Below are 18699 nucleotides of genomic sequence, written 5' to 3' on the forward strand. Positions count from 1 at the left end.
AGGGAATTCCACAAATTCAAAACTCTCTGGATGAAATGTCATATGTTCCCGATGATGGGGAAGTCCAGAACAAGGGGTCACGCACAGTTTAAGGATAAGGGGGAAGTCTTTTAGGACCGAGATGAGAAAAACATTTTTCACAGAGAGTGGTGAATCTGTGGAATTCTCTGCCACACAAGGTAGTTGAGGCCACAGTTCATTGGCTATATTTAAGAGGGAGTTAGATGTGGCCCTTGTGGCTAAAGGGATCAGAGGGTATGGAGACGAGGCAGGTACAGGATACTGAGTTGGATGATCAGCCATGATCATATTGAATGGCGGTGCAGGTTGGAAGGGCCGAATGGCCTACTCCTGCACCTATTTTCTATGTTCCTATTAGTACCTGCATGGATGTACAGCACTTTGGTCAACGTGAGTTGTTTTAAAATGTGCTATACAAATAAAATTGACTGACTGACTGACTGAACTTCAGATAGATGCTGGTTTAAACCGAAGATAGACACAAAATGCTGGCGGGACAGGCAGCATCTCTGGAGAGAAGGAATGGGTGACGTTTCGGATTGAGGCCCATCTTAAGCCCGATTTGTCAAATTCAACTTTACAAATTTGGTTGGGGCTGCAATCTATCAGGGACTTGGGAAGGTTTCCAGATCACCTCCTGACGCTGAGCTGCATTTAACAAGCCTATAACTTCTAGGTCCCTGTGTGTGTGATTGCTGTGACTCATTTTATCATGAGATCAATCAAATGTTAATTGCTGGGCATGTCAATGGGGGTATCTCCAACCAGGCACAAAGCCAGAAATGCCTTGAATTCTGAGCCTGCGTGAGTATGTCCTTCAAGAATCAATTAGTGTAGTCAGAGGGCCAAAGAACCAAGAGCAAGCTATCAACTACTGGGCATGTTCACACACTGTCAAACAGTGAGATATAGAAACATAGAAATTAGGTGCAGGAGTAGGCCATTCGGCCCTTCGAGCCGTTCAATATGATCATGGCTGATCATCCAACTCAGTATCCTGTACCTGCCTTCTCTCCATGCCCCCTGATCCCTTTAGCCACAAGGGCCACATCTAACTCCCTCATAAATATAGCCAATGAACTGGCCTCAACTACCTCCTGTGGCAGAGAATTCCAGAGATTCACCACTCTCTGTGTGAAAAATGTTTTTCTCATCTCGGTCCTAAAAGACTTCCCCCTTATCCTTAAACTGTGACCCCTTGTTCTGGACTTCCCCAACATCGGGAACAATCTTCCTGCATCTAGCCTTAAGAAGTTTGTAAGCTTCTAGAAGATACCCCCTCAATCTCCTAAATTCCAGTGAGTACAAGCGAGTCTATCCAGTCTTTCTTCATATGAAAATCCTGCCATCCCAGGAATCAGTCTGGTGAACCTTCTCTGTACTCCCTCTATGGCAAGGATATTCTTGTGGGCCCAGCAATCTGTGGTTGACTATTAAGCACCCATCATTCGATTCGATTGCACAAATGTAGACTGCTTTAAAAGTCTCAACATATTGTCAGGGTAATTCATCCGCCCTCTCAAATTCCGATAATGAGCCCAACGGCCATTGCAAAACAAATGCCTTGTTTAACACTTTGTTTTTTAACTAGGTTTCTTCCTCGTTCCTTTGTAACATGCAGTGGAAACGAGGAACAGAGGAACCTACTGTATGAAGCGAAGTTTGCTTGGCCCACCATGCTCTAACATAGCTCCCCGTTTTGTTTAGTTTACTTTAGTTTAGTTTGGTGATACTCAACGGACCCAGGTTCTTTGGCCCACCAAGTCCGCGCCGACCAGCGATCACCCTGTACACTAGAACTAACCTACACACAAGGGACAATTTACAATTCTTACCAAAACGAATTAACCTGCAGACTTATAGGTCTTTGGAATGTGGGAGGAAACCGGAGCACCCGGAGAAAGCCCGCGGGGTCACTGGGAGGACGTACAAACTCCGTACAGACAGCACGCGTAGTCAGGATCGAACCCGGGTCTCTGGAGCTGCGCCACCGTACCACCCAAATGTCCAATGTACAACGTTGAATCATTCCATCTTCCACTTCCCTTTCCCATTTCTCCAAGTATTTATCCTCTTGCATGTATCCTATTAACCGATATCAATTGGTGTTGGGCAATTTGCCAAGAGAGCAGCACAGTAATCAGCGGTGGAGCTGCTGCCTCGCCGTGCCAGCATTATAATCAATCAGCATGGAAACAGGCCCTTCTGCCCAACTTGCCCATGCTATATCCAACAAATGTAAACAGTGTTGCAGTGAATCAGCGGGCGGGGATTCTGCCTGGCAGAACCCAGAGAACCAGAAACCTGGAACAGCACAGAAACAAGCCATTCAGCCCACCATGTCCGTGCTGACCATCAACTACTCATTTTTGTCCTCCCTTATTACTCCTCATTGTTCTGTCAAAATGTATCTACCACTCCATCAATCCCACGTTGATCCCATTTTGTCCTCCCCATATTCTGGTCAACTCTAACTGAAACACAATTTAGAGATACAGCGTGGAATCCGGTCAGCTACCGACCAGCTATCACCCCGTACAATGGCACTACCCTACACACCAGGGACAATTAAACATTTGTTTTGTAGTAGGCAATCGCCTCACAAACCTGCACCTCTTGGGAGTGTGGGAGGAAACTGGAGAAAACTCATGTGGTCACAGGGAAGGACATGCAAACTCCGTACAGACAGCACCCATGGTCTAAATTGAATCCGTGTTTCTGTCACTGTAAGGCAACAACTATACCGCTCTGCCACTGTGTTCCCCCTTGTGAATATGATGTGACTGAGCGTGGGGTTGGGGTTGGTGTTGGAGGGGAAGGGAGGTGGTGGGGCGGGGAGGTGGTGGCGCAGCGGTAGAGTGGCTGCCTTGCAGAACCGGAGATCATGGCTGATCATCCAACTCAGTATCCTGTACCTGCCTTTTCTCCATACCTCCTGATCCCTTTAGCTGGGATCCACAAATCACAACTCTCTTTTGGTATTTGCACCTGTCTATGACCTCCCCTTTATTCTAATGACTGTGTGTGGACCTGGTGGACTTGGGAACTCTCTGCCCAGAAGGTAGTTGAGGCCACTCCTAAATTTAAGTGGGAGTTAGATGTGGCCCTTGTGGCTAAGGGGATCAGGGGGTATGGAGAGAAGGCAGGGATGGGATACTGAGTTGGATGATCAGCCATGATCATATTGAATGGCGGTGCAGGCTCAAAGGGCCGAATGGCCTACTCCTGCACCTATTTTCTATGTTTCTATGAATTGACCTGGTGGATTTTCTCCGGTTTCCTCCCACACTCCGAAGACGTTGCAGGTTTGTAGGTGAATCGGCTAATCCGCACTGTATCTGTAAACTAAACTAAACTACGCTGTCATCTCCCATGCAGACGACCCATCCACGGGTGACGATGTTAGCCTCACCCCCTCCGTCTGCGGACTGACCGACCAGGATTGCGTGATCTGCTTCTCGCCCTTCGACAATGTCTTCAAACTGCCGAAGCTGCTGAAGTGCGGACACACCTTCTGCCTGGAGTGCCTGGCCCGCATGAATGTGTCCTCGGACAATGTCAGCTCGGTCACCTGCCCCTTCTGCCGCCACCTGACCCCGCTGCCGTCGGGCAAGGGGCTGCCCGCCCTCGACAACAACCAGGCCGTGCTGTCCCACCTGCCCTCGGGCATGCAGACGGTGCCTTCCATCCGCTTCAGCCGGGACAAGGGCAAGCTCTACACCAAGGCTCCCGACCCGGGCTCCTTCCTGAAGCCCGTCAACAGCATCAGCATGAGTCTGGACGTGGGCCAGCCAGCGACCAGGGGCCTGGGCTCCAGACAGAACATGCCCTACCGCTCCAGGTGGTGCTACTACATGGCCATCGTGTGCGTGGTGCTCCTCACCATCGCCCTGGTCATCTCCGGGGTCTTTATCTTTGTCATCGTTCCCTCCGTCACCGGCGGGAGCTCCTCAAGACCGAACTCGACGGGACCCTCATCACCCCCCTAACCCCAACAACCCCCCCAAACCCCCAACCATCGAGGACATGCTCCATCAGTGCCAGGGACCTCAAAAGCCAAGCTTGGACACTTGTTCTGCAACATCTCTCTTCTGGTCCGTCTGCCCCGGGATTTTTGTCCTCACAAAGCCATCTACAAACTCATCAGGGATAGGCACAGCCACAAACTCAACATGGCAAAGATTTTTGCCCTCATCGACCCAGCAATAAACTCATCTGGGCCTGGACTTTGCGGGTAAAGACCCAACACAAACTCAACTCAATTATCGCCCCCTCAACATCGAACCTCCCACGTGATGGTCTTCCTCTTGGCCCTCTCGTCTACAGTCACAGGACATGTTCGGTGGACAGTGCCAATGTATCTCTGAACATCTCCCCAGCTTCGAGGACCATCCCAGTCACCAGGGGGGAGTGCGAATTGGAGGACGATCCCGTGTCAGGAGATGCCATCCCAGGTGGACCAGGGCTTCCTCAACAGAGCTGAACCTTCCGAAGCAGGGTGTGCTTTTGGGAGCAGATTCCAAAGCTTGGGATCCAGTGAACTGAAGAGACTGATCAATGAAACTGACATCTGTGGGAGTGAGAGGAGATGTACTCTATAGATGGGCAGATGGAGGTGCAGGGAGTAGAGAAATATGATCATTTATAGGCAGATGAGATCAGTCTAGCTTGGGGTGGTACATTGTCACAGCAATAGAATTGTTGCCTTACAGCTCCACGGACCCGGATTTGATCCTGGCTATGGGTGCTGTCTGTACAGAGTTGTTCTTTCTTCCCATGACCTGCATGGGATTTTTCTAGGTGCGCCAGTTTCCTCCCATATTCCAGAGACATGTAGGTCAATTGGCTTCGGTAACAATTGCACGTTGTGTAGGAGCGTGCCTGTGTGGGGGGATTGCTGGTCGGTGCGGACTCGGTGGACTGAAGGGCCCATTTCCGCACTGTATCTCTAAACTAAATTAAACTTAAATCAAAATATTTTTTATTTAGTTTTCGGGATCATAACAAAGTGCAAAGTTGTCCATTTGTTACAGAAAAGAATTAATAAAAAACAACTTATAATAACATATAACAAGACAACAGCAATAAAAGAAAAATGAGATACCATAAATAATCCCACCCCAGTCACTGCCAGTGAGCATATGTAAATATCAGCCTGTCACAACAATAATCCACGATAAATGAATGGGTAGACTGTTAAGCTGTTAAACTGTGCTTGGTGATCAAGCATTTATAAAGTCTGGAATGCATTTAAAAATGGTCCCCACGCTTTCTGAAACCTTCCATTTGAATGTTGAAGTGAGTACCTGATTTTCTCGAGCTTTAGGCAGGACATATAACTAAATTAAACTTTACACCATGTTCAGCCCGTTCCTGTGCTGTACTGTTTTGTTTGACAGTATGTGATTGATCACTTAGCTGCCCGGACTCTCGATAATACTCAACCAAGAAAACAATGCAAAATTGGAATTCTTCCAACACAGGAACACTGTTTTCAAGACTCAGACAATGGGATCTTTCTCTGCTCAACAAATCCTCCCATCATTTACAATATCCTGGGGTCGCCACACCATGCCATGACCAGCAGTGATGCCCCAACTCCCACTTCACCTTCACCGACAACATGTTTGTTGATGATAGACACAAAATGCTGGAGTAACTCAGCGGAACAGGCAGCATCTCTGGATAGACGGAATGGGTGATGTTTCGTGTTGAGGCCCTTCTTCAGGGAAGAGGGAAACGAGAGATGAGGAGGGGTAAGGTGCGAAAAGAGATCAAAGGGGGCGGAAACTACAGAAAATGTAGAATAGAGCATTGTTAGCTAGGGGAAGGAGACAACGAGACATACAAAGTAAAATTTAATCAGTAGGACAGTCAAACTAGTCAGAGAACCAGGCTGGGGGAGGGTTGGAGAAATAGGAACAGCAAGGGTTACTTGAAGTTAGAGAAGTTAATTTTCATGCTTGTAAGTTGCCCAAGTGAAATATGAGGTGCTGTTCCTCCAATTTGTGTTGGGCCCACACTCTAACTGTGGAGGAGGCCCAGGACAGTAAGTGTGGGAATGGGAAGGGGAGTTAAAGTGTTTCGCAACCGGGAGCTCATGTAGGTCTAGGCGGACTGAGTGCTGTGTTTTGCGTTTTGTGTGTGTCGTTGGTCTGGTTTGGACGGAAAGAATTTGTCTAGGTGATAGGATCTGAATGGAGGTGTCGTGACATTCTTAAGCATTGCACGGACCACGTATGCATTCCTGGATTGCATTCAGATGCAAAAATCCACTGGGATCTTGTGCAACTCTCAGTTGAGAATAATGGGTTGCCACACAAGTCACAAACAGCCTTGCGTAAATATTTCTCACAATCAGTGCCCTTTCATGGTGTTTTGGACTTTGAATGCCTTTCCTGTCATTTACCTGGAAAGTAAAATGATCGACCAGCACCTTCACAAGGTTATCCCAAGCCCTTACTTAATGCCAAACAAACCAATTGTGGTGTCCACCAAACTATACAACAAGGTTAACTCACCCTGATGATGTGAAACGTTCAATCACATACGAAGATACATCTAAACACAATACAAAGCTCCAGGAACTCAGTGGATCAGTCAGCATCATTGGAGGAAACTAGACAGGTGACATTTTGGATGGGGACCCATTATCAGACTGTCGACGTAACAGGTCATAGAGTCATACAGTGTGGGAACGGGACCTTCGGCCCAACTTGCCCACACCGGCCAACATGTCCCATCTACACTAGTCCCACCTGCCTGCGTATGGCCACTATCCCTCTAAACCTGTCCTATCCATGTACCTGTTTCTTAAAGGTAGACAAAAATGCTGGAGAAACTGCTGCAACATCTAAGGAGTGAAAGAAATAGGCAACGTTTTGGGCCGAAACCCTTCTTCAGGCCCGAAACGTTGCCTATTTCCTTCGCTCCATAGATGCTGCTGCACCCGCTGCGTTTGTGCAGCGATTTTGTGTACCTTCGATTTTCCAACATCTGCAGTTCCTTCTTAAACACCTGTTTCTTAAATGTTGTGATAGTGCCTGCCTCAACTACCTCCTCAGGCAATTCATTCCATACACCCATAACCCTCTGTGTGAAAAAGGTACCCCTCAGGTTCCTATTAAATCTTTCTCACCTCACCTTAAACCTATGTCCTTGGGTTCACTTACTCTGGACAAGAGACTACTGTATATGCATCTACCCAATCTATTCCTCTCATGATTTTATACACCTCTATAAGATCACCTCTCATCCTCCTGGGCTCCAAGGAATAGAGTCCTAGTGTGCTCAAGCTCAGCCGAAGTAGGAGTATCCTGACCCGAAACGTCATCTGTCCATTTCCCTCCAAAGATGCTGTCTGACCCGCTAAGTTCCTCCAGCACTTTGTGTTTTGTTCCAGATTCCAGCACCTGCAGTTCCTTGTATCTACATCAAAACACCTCAGCTTATTATTTGGCCGTGACATACACGTCGTATGTTACATATGACAAGTAACTTTTGAATATATATAAATATATTTTTACTGATAATGTCTGATTTTATTTAATCAATTGAAACTGTTTTGAGGTGGAGGTATTTAATTTAATCTGCTGTCAGAAGTCTGGCAGGACTGATTTTTTTCTCTAAAGTGAGCCATTGATATTTTAATTATTAAATTATGACTGATTTACCAAAGCTTGGTTCAACTCCTCCACCGTGAGAAATGTTTCTTTCAATAAATGGTTTAACTCCAAGGAAAATGTTCACAGTTTGGCACAGCTGGTACAGCCACTGCCTCACAGCGCCAGAGACCTGGTTCGATCCTGCGCTCGGGTGCTGTCTGTACGGAGTTCGCACGTTCTCCCCGTGACCACGTTGGTTTCCTCCCGCGCTCCGGTTTCCTTCCACATACGAAAAACGTGCGGAATTGTAGGTTCATTGGCGTCTTTAATCTGCATGGTGGCCGATTAGGAAAAGGGGAGATGCAACGAGACCTGGGTGTCATAGTACACCAGTCATTGAAAGTAGGCATGCAGGTGAGGCAGGCAGAGAAGAAAGCCAATGGTATGTTAGCATTCATACAAAAGGATTTGAGTATAAGAGCAGGGAGGTTCTACTGCAGTTGTACAGGGTCTTGGTGAGACCACACCTGGAGTATTGCGTACAGTTTTGGTCTCCTAATCTGAGGAAAGACATTCTTGCCATAGAGGGAGCTCACCAGACTGATTCCTGGGATGTCAGGACTTTCATGTGAAGAAAGACTGGATAGACTCGGTTTGTACTCGCTAGAATTTAGAAGATTGAGGGGGGATCTTATAGAAACTTACAACATTCTTAAGGGGTTGGACAGGCTAGATGCAGGAAGATTATTCCCGATGTTGGGGAAGTCCAGAACAAGGGGTCACAGTTTAAGGATAAGGGGGAAGTCTTTTAGGACCGAGATGAGAAAAACATTTTTCACACAGAGAGTGCTGAATCTCTGGAACTCTCTGCCACAGAAGGTAGTTGACGCCACAGTTCATTGGCTATGTTTAAGAGGGAGTTAGATGTGGCCCTTGTGGCTAAAGGGATCAGGGGGTATGGAGAGAAGGCAGGTATGGGATACTGAGTTGGATGATCAGCCATGATCATATTGAATGGCGGTGCAGGCTCGAAGGGCCGAATGGCCTACTCCTGCACCTATTTTCTATGTTTCTATGTTTCTAAAACATTAACTAGGTTATCCCTCAGCCTATTTTTTTACTAAATCAAAAAAAGAGTAAATTTCCCCAAGGGAGAATGGCTGGATGAGTAAGTGGGATGATATAGTGTTAAAAAAAAAAACTATCCTCTGAAACATTGGAGGGTGGATGGGAACCAACCACCCAGCCATGGGACCAGAGTCACAACTGGACCACACCAAATGAAACCACTGGATCTCCACCACACCAACCCACACCATCTCTTAAAGCAAAAGTCCACCGAGCTCAGAAGTAGAAATAATGTCAGGCCTCGATAGAGTAGATGTGGAGATGATGTTTCCAGCAGTGGGCGAGTCGAGGACGAGAGGGCACAGCCTCAGAATCAAAGGACGTACTATTAGAATGGCGACGAGGAGGAACATCTGTAGCCAGAGGGTGGTGAATCTGTGGAATTCATTGCCACAGACGGTGGTGGGTAATTGGGTATTTTTGAAATGGAGATTGGCAGGTCCTTGATTAGTACGGGTGTTCAATGATTATGCGGGGAAGGGGGGAGGCAGGAGAACGCAGTTGAGAGGGAAAGATGGATCAGCCATGACCGATTGGCGTAGTAGATACGATGGGCCAAAAGGCCTAATGCCCCTGTCCCACTTAGGAAACCTGAATGGAAACCTCTGGAGACTTTGGCGTAGTAGATACGATAACCATATAACAATTACAGCACCAAAAGGCCTACAAGTCCATGCCCTCCCACCTCCCACTTAGGATAAACCTGAATGGAAACCTGCCTCCACCACTTCCACTGAGACTTTCCACACGCCCCACCCAAGGTTTCCGTGCTGGTTGCCGGAGGTTGCAAAGGTAGTGTCCAAGCAGGTAGGGAGACTGACATCAAAACCTCCAGGTCCCCCCTTAAACCGACCACGGAAACTCTTGGGTGGGCGCAAAGTCTGGAGGTTCCAGAGGTTTCCGTTCAAGTTTCCTAAGTGGGACAGGGGCATAATTCTGCACTTCATGTCTTAGTTTATGATCTAATGGTCTAAGGTACCGGCAGAGCCAACATTTCAGAGTTTTTTCACTGTACCTCGGTACACGGGACAATAAACAAAACTGAACCTGGGTTATGTTGTGATGAATGGCATACCTTTCTGCTATAATATTCTCTGAACCTGATACCCACAAAGCCACTTTTACCCGAAGCAGTTTTTAGATTTCAGATTAGAATTCTTATCCAATATCGCTGATTGAAACTGATATTGGTTTATTTTTGTCACGTGCACCAACACATTGTGAAAAACTTTGCTTGCCCGCTATCTGGCCAAATCTTACGACATGTGAGTGCAATCAGGTCATTTAACAGGTACAACGTGTGCAAAGGGAAAAATACAGGAGTGCAGAATGTAGTGTCACGCTGTTAAAGTGTTACAGTCACCGAAAAAACTGCAAGGTCCTTAATGAGGTAGGTTGGAAGACCAGGACTACACCCTATCTTATGGAAGGACCGGTGCATTAGGGGCGGCACGGTGGTGCAGAGGTAGAGTTGCTGCCTTACAACGCCAGAAATCCAGGTTTGATCCTGACAACAGGTGCTGTATGTACATTCTCCCCATGTCCCGCGTGGACTTTCCCCAGATGCTCCCGTTTCCTCGCACAACAGGGCTGGCCCTGAGAATTTGTCCACCTTAACATTCTATAAGGTAGACAAAAATGCTGGAGAAACTCAGCGGGATGCAGCAGCATCTATGGAGCGAAGGAAATAGGCAACATTTCGGGCCGAAACCCTTTAAGACTGCTCGATCCTCCTCCTTTGTAATTTGGATAATGTCCAACACATCACTACTCTTGTCCCTCAGTTCATTTGCTTCCATGAGCTATAGGGAAAGGTTGGGCAGGCCAGGACTTTATTCCTTGGAGTGCATGAGGATGAGAGATAATCTTATGGAGGTTTATACGATCATGAGGGGGAATAGATAGTGTAGATGCACAAAGCATAACCTAGGTTTGGGGAATCGAGAACCAGAGGGCACAGGTTTAAGTCAAGAGGGAGAAGACTTAACAGTAATCTGAGAGGCATCCTTTTCAAACAGAGGGTGGTGGGTATATGGAATGAGCTGCCAGAGGATGTAGTTAAGGCAGGGACTATCACTACATTTAAAAGACATTGGGACAGGTACATGGATTGGAAAGATTTAGAGGGCTATGGGCAAAGGACGGGCAGGTGGGACGTGTAGATGGGGTATCTTGGTCGGCATGGACAAATTGGGTTGAAGAGCCTGTTTCCATCCTGTATGACTTGACTCAATTACCTTCTTAGTAAATACAGCTGAGAAGAGTTAATTTAACTTTAGACTTTGCATATGCAGTGCGGAAACACTGAGTACACGCCGACCAACAATCTTTCACACTAATGACAATTTACAGTTTTTACTGAAGCCAATTAACCTACAAACCTGTGCATCTTTGGAGTGTGGAAGAAATATAGGGAATGGCCATAGAGGGAGTACAGAGAAGGTTCACCAGACTGACCTGGGATGTCAGGACTTTCATATGAAGAAAGACTGGATAGACTCGGCTTGTACTCGCTAGAATTTAGAAGATTGAGGGGGGATCTTATAGAAACTTACAAAATTCTTAAGGGGTTGGACAGGCTAGATGCAGGAAGATTGTTCCCGATGTTGGGGAAGTCCAGGACAAGGGGTCACAGTTTAAGGATAAAGGGGAAGTCTTTTAGGACCAAAATGAGAAAAACATTTTTCACACAGAGAGTGGTGAATCTCTGGAACTCTCTGCCGCAGAAGGTAGTTGAGGCCACAGTTCATTGGCCATAATTACGAGGGAGTTAGATGTGGCCCTTGTGGCTAAAGGAATCAGGGGGTATGGAGAGAAGGCAGGTACAGGATACTGAGTTGGATGATCAGCCATGATCATATTGAGTGGCGGTGCAGGCTGGAAGGGCTGAATGGCCTACTCCTGCACCTATTGTCTATGTTTCTATGTAAAACCGGAGCACCCGGTGAAAACCCACGCGGTTACAGGGAACGTGCACACTCCGTACAGCACCCATAGTCAGGATCGAACCAGGGTCTCTCGCTCTGCAAGGCAGCAGCTCGTCCACTACACCACTGTACCGGCCTCCTGGCCTAACCCCTCTAGCTAGCCACATATATGACCACATTGGCCTGTAACGAGGCCAATTCAAACCCTCGTTACCCTTATCTACATCTATAGAACTTCTTAGGTTTTCGTTAAACATTTCTGCCACGGCTGTCTAATTTTTACATTTTGCCTCCCTGATTTCCCATTAAGCGTACTCCCTCAAATTCCTCAAGGGAATTTCTTGATCCCAACTGCCCCTACCTAAAATATTCCTCCTTATTTCGCACTGGATCCTCAATACCCCTCATCAATGAGAGTTCTCTCAACCTGTCTCTGTTCCCCTTTACTCTGACATCAACATGCTTTCTCTTGTCGCTCCCAATCTCACCTCTAAAATACTCCCACTTGTCAAAATATAGAACCAAGGAGCTGCCTTACAACCCAATGGTATGAACATTGAATTCTCCGATTTTAGAAACATAGAAAATAGGTGGAGGAGTAGGCCATTCGGCCCTTCGTGCCAGCACCGCCATTCAATATGATCATCCAAAATCAGTACCCCGTTACAGCTTCTCCCCCATATCCCTTGATTCCCTTATCCCTAAGAGCTAAATCGAATTCAATATAATCACGGCTGATCAACCAAAATCAGTACCCCATTCTTCCTTTCTCCCCATATCCCTTGATTCCATTAGCCCGATCTAACTCTCTCTTGAATATCCACATTGAATTGGCCTACACTGCCTTCTGTGGCAGAGCATTCCACAAATTCACAATACTCTGGGTGAAAACGTTTTTCCTCATCTCAGTCCTAAATAGCCTACCCCTTATTCTTAAACTATGTCCCCTGCTTCTGGACTCCCCCAGCATTGGGAATATTTTTACTGCATCTAGCCTGTCCAATCCCTTACAAATTTTATATGTTTCTATAAAATCCCCTCTCATTCTTCTAAACTCCAATGAATATAGAAACATAGAAAATAGGTGCAGGAGTAGGCCATTCGGCACTTCGAGCCTGCACTGCCATTCAATGTGTTCATGGCTGATCATCCAACTCAGTATCCTGTACCTGCCTTCTCTCCACACCCCCTGATCCCTTTAGCCACAAGGGCCACATCTAACTCCCTCTTAAATATAGCCAATGAACTGGCCTCAACTACCTTCTGTGGCAGAGAATTCCACAGATTCACCACTCTCTGTGTAAAAAATGATTTTCTCATCTCGGTCCTAAAAGACTTCCCTCTTATCCTTAAACTGTGACTCCTTGTTCTGGACTTCCCCAACATCGGGAATAATCTTCCAGCATCTAGCCTGTCCAATCCCTAACAAATTTTATATTTTTCTATAAAATACCCTCTCATCCTTCCAAACTCCAATGTATATAAGCCCAGTCGATCCATCCTTTCATCATATGTCAATCCCGCAATCCCGGGAATTAACCTGGTGAACCTACGCTGCACTCCCTCAATATCAAGAATGTCCTTCCTCAAATTAGGGGACCAAAACTGCACACAATACTCCGGGTGTGGTCTCACCAGGGCCCTGTACAACTGCAGTAGGACCTCCTTGCTCCTATACTCAAATAGATTTTACGTAATTTTAGGACTGAATGGCCTGCTCTCCTTTCTCCAGTTTGCATCTTAATTTGTGTCTGGTGGACTATTACAGTCACCTGATCTCCACACAACTGCTTGCATTCAAAAGATTTGGTGCAATGGTTTTTTGAGTTTACAGATAATGTTTTTTGGGTGTATATAAACACTATACATTACTCTCTCTGGGTCAGGCTGTTTTATATTAGCCTGTTCTGTCGGCTAACAGCCAGCAATGACTGGAATGATGTGATCTGCTGGGAAATGGCAAGTGTGAGGAGAACACTGAGTGGTTTGACTGGATTTTATTCATTCCTTTGAAGTCACGGAGTGAGTCATAGATCGGGTATCAACGACAATGTGATTCTTCCTTCAGGTGTGGACAGATTCCAGAGCGTCGCACAGGAGTGGAAATTCACCGCACCTCTCACAAGCTCCCCGCATCCACACTTGGGCCACTTTGTGCAAATTTGACCCCGTTAACACAGGACTGACGAGGGAACACAAAATGCTGGAGTAACCGGCTGATGGGCCGAAGGGCCAGTTTCCATGCTGTATCTCTTAACTGCCCAACACTGTGTGGAGAATAGATACAAAATGCTGGAGTAACTTCGAGTCACGACCTGAAACGTCACCCATTCGTCCTCGACAGAGATGCTGCCTGTCCTGCTGAGTTACTCCAGCATTTTGTGTCCATCTTTGGTCTAAACCAGCATCTGCAGTTCCTTCCTACACACTGTGTGGAGAATTACAGGTAAACGGTCCCAAACCATAACATTGCCTATGCATATCTTCCACAGATGCTGCCTGACCCATTGAGTTACTCCCACACTTGGTGGCCTATGTGTAAACCAGCATCTGCAGTTCCTTGTTCCTGTGTTACCTACCCATGTCCTCCACAGATGCTGCCTCACCTGGTGAGTTACTCCAGCAATTTGTGTCCTTTTTTGTAAACCAGCATCTGCAGTTCCTTGTTTCAATGTCACCTATCTATGTTCCCCCGAGATGCTGCCTGAACTGCTGAGTTATTCCAGCACTTTGTGTCATAGAAACATAGAAACATAGAAAATAGGCGCAGGAGGAGGCCATTCGGCCCTTCGAGCCAGCACCGCCATTCATTGTGATCATGGCTGATCGTCCGCAATCAATAACCCGTGCCTGCCTTCTCCCCATATCCCTTGACTCCACTAACCCCTAGAGCTCTATCTAACTCTCTCCTAAATCCATCCAGTGACTTGGCCTCCACTGCCCTCTGTGGCAGGGAATTCCATAAATTCACAGCTCCCTGGGTGAAAACTTTTTTTCTCACCTCAGTCTTAAATTACCCCCCCTTTATTCTAAGACTGTGTCCCCTGGTTCTGGACTCGCCCCAACATTGGGAACATTTTTCCTTCATCTAGCTTGTCCAGTCCTTTTATAATTTTATGTTTCAATAAGAACGCCCCTCATCCTTCTAAACTCCAGTGAATACCATATAACAATTACAGCACGGAAACAGGCCATCTCGGCCCTACAAGTCCATGCCGAACAAATTTTTTTCCCCTTAGTCCCACCTGCCTGCACTCGTACCATAACCCTCCATTCCCTTCTCATCCATATGCCTATCCAATTTATTTTTAAATGATACCAATGAACCTGCCTCCACCACTTCCACTGGGAGCTCAATCCACACCGCCACCACTCTCTGCGTAAAGAAGTTCCCCCTCATATTACCCCTAAACTTCTGTCCCTTAATTCTGAAGTCATGTCATCCAGAGATACTGTCTGTACTGAGTTTGGACGTTCTCCCAGTGACATGCGTGGATTGTCTCCGAGATCTTCGGTTTTCTCCCACACTCCAAAGACGTACAGGTTAGAATACAAGCCTAGTCTTTTCAATCGTTCCTCATATGACAGTCCCGCCATCCCAGGGATCAATCTCGTGAACCTACGCTGCACTGCCTCAATCACAAGGATGTCCTTCCTCAAATTAGGGGACCAAAACTGTACACAATACTCCAGATGTGGTCTCACCAGAGCCCTATACAACTGCAGAAGAACCTCTTTACTCCTATACTGAAATCCTCTAGTTATGAAGGCCAACATTCCATTAGCTTTCTTCACTGCCTGCTGTACCTGCATGCAAAGCCTAGTCTTTTCAATCTTTCCTCATATGACAGTCCCGCCATCCCAGGGATCAATCTCGTGTAAACCAGCATCTGCAGTTCCTTGTTTATACACCACCTATCCATGTCCTCCAGAGATACTGCCTGACCCGGTGAGTTATTCCAACACTTTGTGTGCTTTTCTTTAAACCAGCATCTGCAGTTCCTTGTGTCTACTTCACCTGTCCATGTCCTCCAGAGATGCTGCCTGACCCGCTGAGTTACTCCAGCACTTGTGGTCTAACCACAGGTAGCTCCCTGGGTGTTAGTTTTTTGGCAAGTGTTTACACATCAAACTCCACACAGATTCACGTACGTCATAGTTCATGACTAATCATCATGATAATAGTATCATAACAATAATAAAGCTAAATTTAAACCCCACACTAATTACATTTATGGCCCATCCCCATCATTTGCAGCACCTTCTCTGTTCTGGCCTTCTCTGTCTTTCACACTGAAGAAATGTGGCATGGTGGCGCAGCAGTAGAGTTGCTGCCTCACAGCGCCAGGGTCCCGGGTTCGATCCGAACTGCAAGTGCTGTCTGTACTGAGTTTGGACGTTCTCCCAGTGACATGCGTGGATTGTCTCCGAGATCTTCGGTTTTCTCCCACACTCCAAAGACGTACAGGCTTGTAGGCTAATTGGCTTGGTAAATGTAGGATACTGCGAGTCTGTGGGGGTTGCTAGTCGGCGAGGACTCAGTGGGCTGAAGAGCCTGTTTCCACGCTGTAACTTCAACCTAAGCAGGCAGTGAAGAAAGCAAATGGTATGTTAGCATTCATAGCAAAAGGATTTGAGTATAGGAGCACGAACGTTCTACTGCAGTTGTACAGGGTCTTGTTGAGACCACACCTGGAGTATTGCGTACAGTTTTGGTCTCCTAATCTGAGGAAAGACATTCCTGCCATAGAGGGAGTACAGAGAAGGTTCACCAGACTGATTCCTGGGATGGCAGGACTTTCATATGATGAAAGACTGGATAGACTCGGCTTGTACTCGCTAGAATCTAGAAGATTGAGGGGGGATCTTATAGAAACTTTCAACATTCTTAAGGGGTTGGACAGGCTAGATGCAGGAAGATTATTCCTGATGTTGGGGAAGTCCAGAACAAGGGGTCACAGTTTAAGGATAAGAGTCTTTTATGACCGAGATGAGAAAAACATTATTCACACAGTGGTGAATCTGTGGAATTCTCTGCCACAGAAGGTAGTTGAGGCCACAGTTCATTGGTTATATTTAAGAGGGAGTTAGATGTGGCCCTTGTGGCTAAAGGGATCAGGGGGTGTGGAGAGAAGGCAGGTACAGGATACTGAGTGGATGATCAGCCATGATCATATTGAATGGCGGTGCAGGCTCGAAGGGCCGAATGGCCTACTCCTGCACCTATTTTCTATGTTTCTATGTTTCTAATAAAGAGACCCGTAACATCACATATTCCTTTTCTCCAGAGAATCTGTCTGACCCGCTGAGTTACTCCAGCATTTTGTGCCTATCTTCGGGATAAACCAGCATCTGCAGTTCTTTCCAACACATTTACACCGCTCCCTTGTTTGGAAGGCCAAGCTTTGGAAAGTCCCACAAACAGGAAGCAAAACCTGTCAGCAGGCAGACTGGGAATTCTGAGTAACGAGTTTCCCTAGACTGGGAGCAAGGAAACCTCAAGAGCCAATTTCCTCTGTCGTCGGGCACTAGCCGGAACTGTGCTTAGTCTTTCCAGCAAAATATCCCAGCTTCTGCAATGTTAACTAATCATCTCCCCATCCCTAGGTACACAAAAATGCTGGAGAAACTCAGCGGGTGCAGCAGCATCTATGGAGCGAAGGAATTAGCAACGTTTCGGGCCGAAACCCTTCTGAAGAAGAAGATCCTTCTGAAGAATGAGTCCTGAGCCGAAACGTCAGCTATTGTTTTTCTCCAGAGATGCAACAGTTTTCTCCAGAGATGGAAAAGCTTTTCCCACTGAGAGTAGGGAAGATTCAAACAAGGGGACATGACGTGAGAATTAAGGGACTGAAGTTTAGGGGTAACATGAGGGGGAACTTCTTTACTCAGAGAGTGGTAGCTGTGTGGAATGAGCTTCCAGTGAAGGTGGTGGAGGCAGGTTCGTTTTTATCATTTAAAAATAAATTGGATAGTTATATGGATGGGAAGGGAATGGAGGGTTATGGTCTGAGCGCAGGTATATGGGACTAGGGGAGATTATGTGTTCGGCACGGACTAGAAGGGTCGAGATGGCCTGTTTCCGTGCTGTAATTGTTATATGGTTATATTATATGGTTATATGCTGCCTGACCTGCTGAGTTACTCCGGCACTCTACGTTTTGTTTTAGACAATAGACAATAGACAGTAGGTACAGGAGTAGGCCATTCGGCCCCTCGAGCCAGCACCGCCATTCAATATGATCACGGCTGACAGTACATCAATGCAAGATTAGAGTAGTCGGAGACTTGCCAAAATATTTTAAACTTCTAAGAAAATAGGGGCACTGTCACCACTTCTCAGTGATTACATCTATGTGCCAGGTTCAGGAAAAATCATCTGAGATGTTAACGGCATGGAATATGAAGGTATGTCATGTTTCTCAGTAAACTAGCTACAGGTAATGGAGTACAATGAGTTCACATGGATCATTACATTCACTGTAGCGTGAAATAAATACATTGCACAATAAAGCCTCAACATCCCTCAAGTTTCCTCTTCCTCATGAAATGCTTACTGGTTCAATGCAGCCCCGGGGCACAGCGGTAGAGCTGCTGCCTCACAGCCACTGAGACCCTGGTTCGATCCTGACTGCGGATGCTGTCTGTACATAGAAACATAGAAAATAGGTGCAGGAGTAGGCCATTCGGCCCTTTGAGCCTGCACCATTCGTCATTCAATATGATCATGGCTGATCATCCAACTCAGTATCCTGTACCTGCCTTCTCTCCACACCCCCTGATCCCTTTAGCCACAAGGTCCACATCTAACTCCCTCTTAAATATAGCCAATGAACTGGCCTCAACTACGTTCTGTGGCAGAGAATGCCAGAGATTCACCACTCTCTGTGTGAAAAATGTTTTCCTCATCTCGGTCCTAAAAGATTTCCCCCTTATCCTTAAACTGTGACCCCTTGTTCTGGACTTCCCCAACATCGGGAACAATCTTTCTGCATCTAGCCTGTCCAACCCCTTAAGAT

The 18699-nt window shown here is 46.6% G+C and overlaps 1 protein-coding gene across 1 annotated transcript in view; it reads left to right on the forward strand.

The window, feature by feature from the left end:
* Positions 1-7698, forward strand: part of LOC129714829 (RING finger protein 225-like) — an 11020-nt gene extending 3322 nt beyond the window's left edge. The window contains exon 2 of the mRNA XM_055664670.1: positions 3400-7698. Coding sequence (XP_055520645.1) covers positions 3400-4010 — 611 coding nt within the window. The 3' untranslated portion in view covers positions 4011-7698. The remainder of the gene's footprint in view (positions 1-3399) is intronic.
* Positions 7699-18699: the final 11001 nt, after the last annotated feature.

The sequence above is a fragment of the Leucoraja erinacea genome, chromosome 42 (assembly GCF_028641065.1).
Source record: "Leucoraja erinacea ecotype New England chromosome 42, Leri_hhj_1, whole genome shotgun sequence".
In the NCBI taxonomy this organism is placed as follows: Eukaryota; Metazoa; Chordata; class Chondrichthyes; order Rajiformes; family Rajidae; genus Leucoraja; species Leucoraja erinaceus.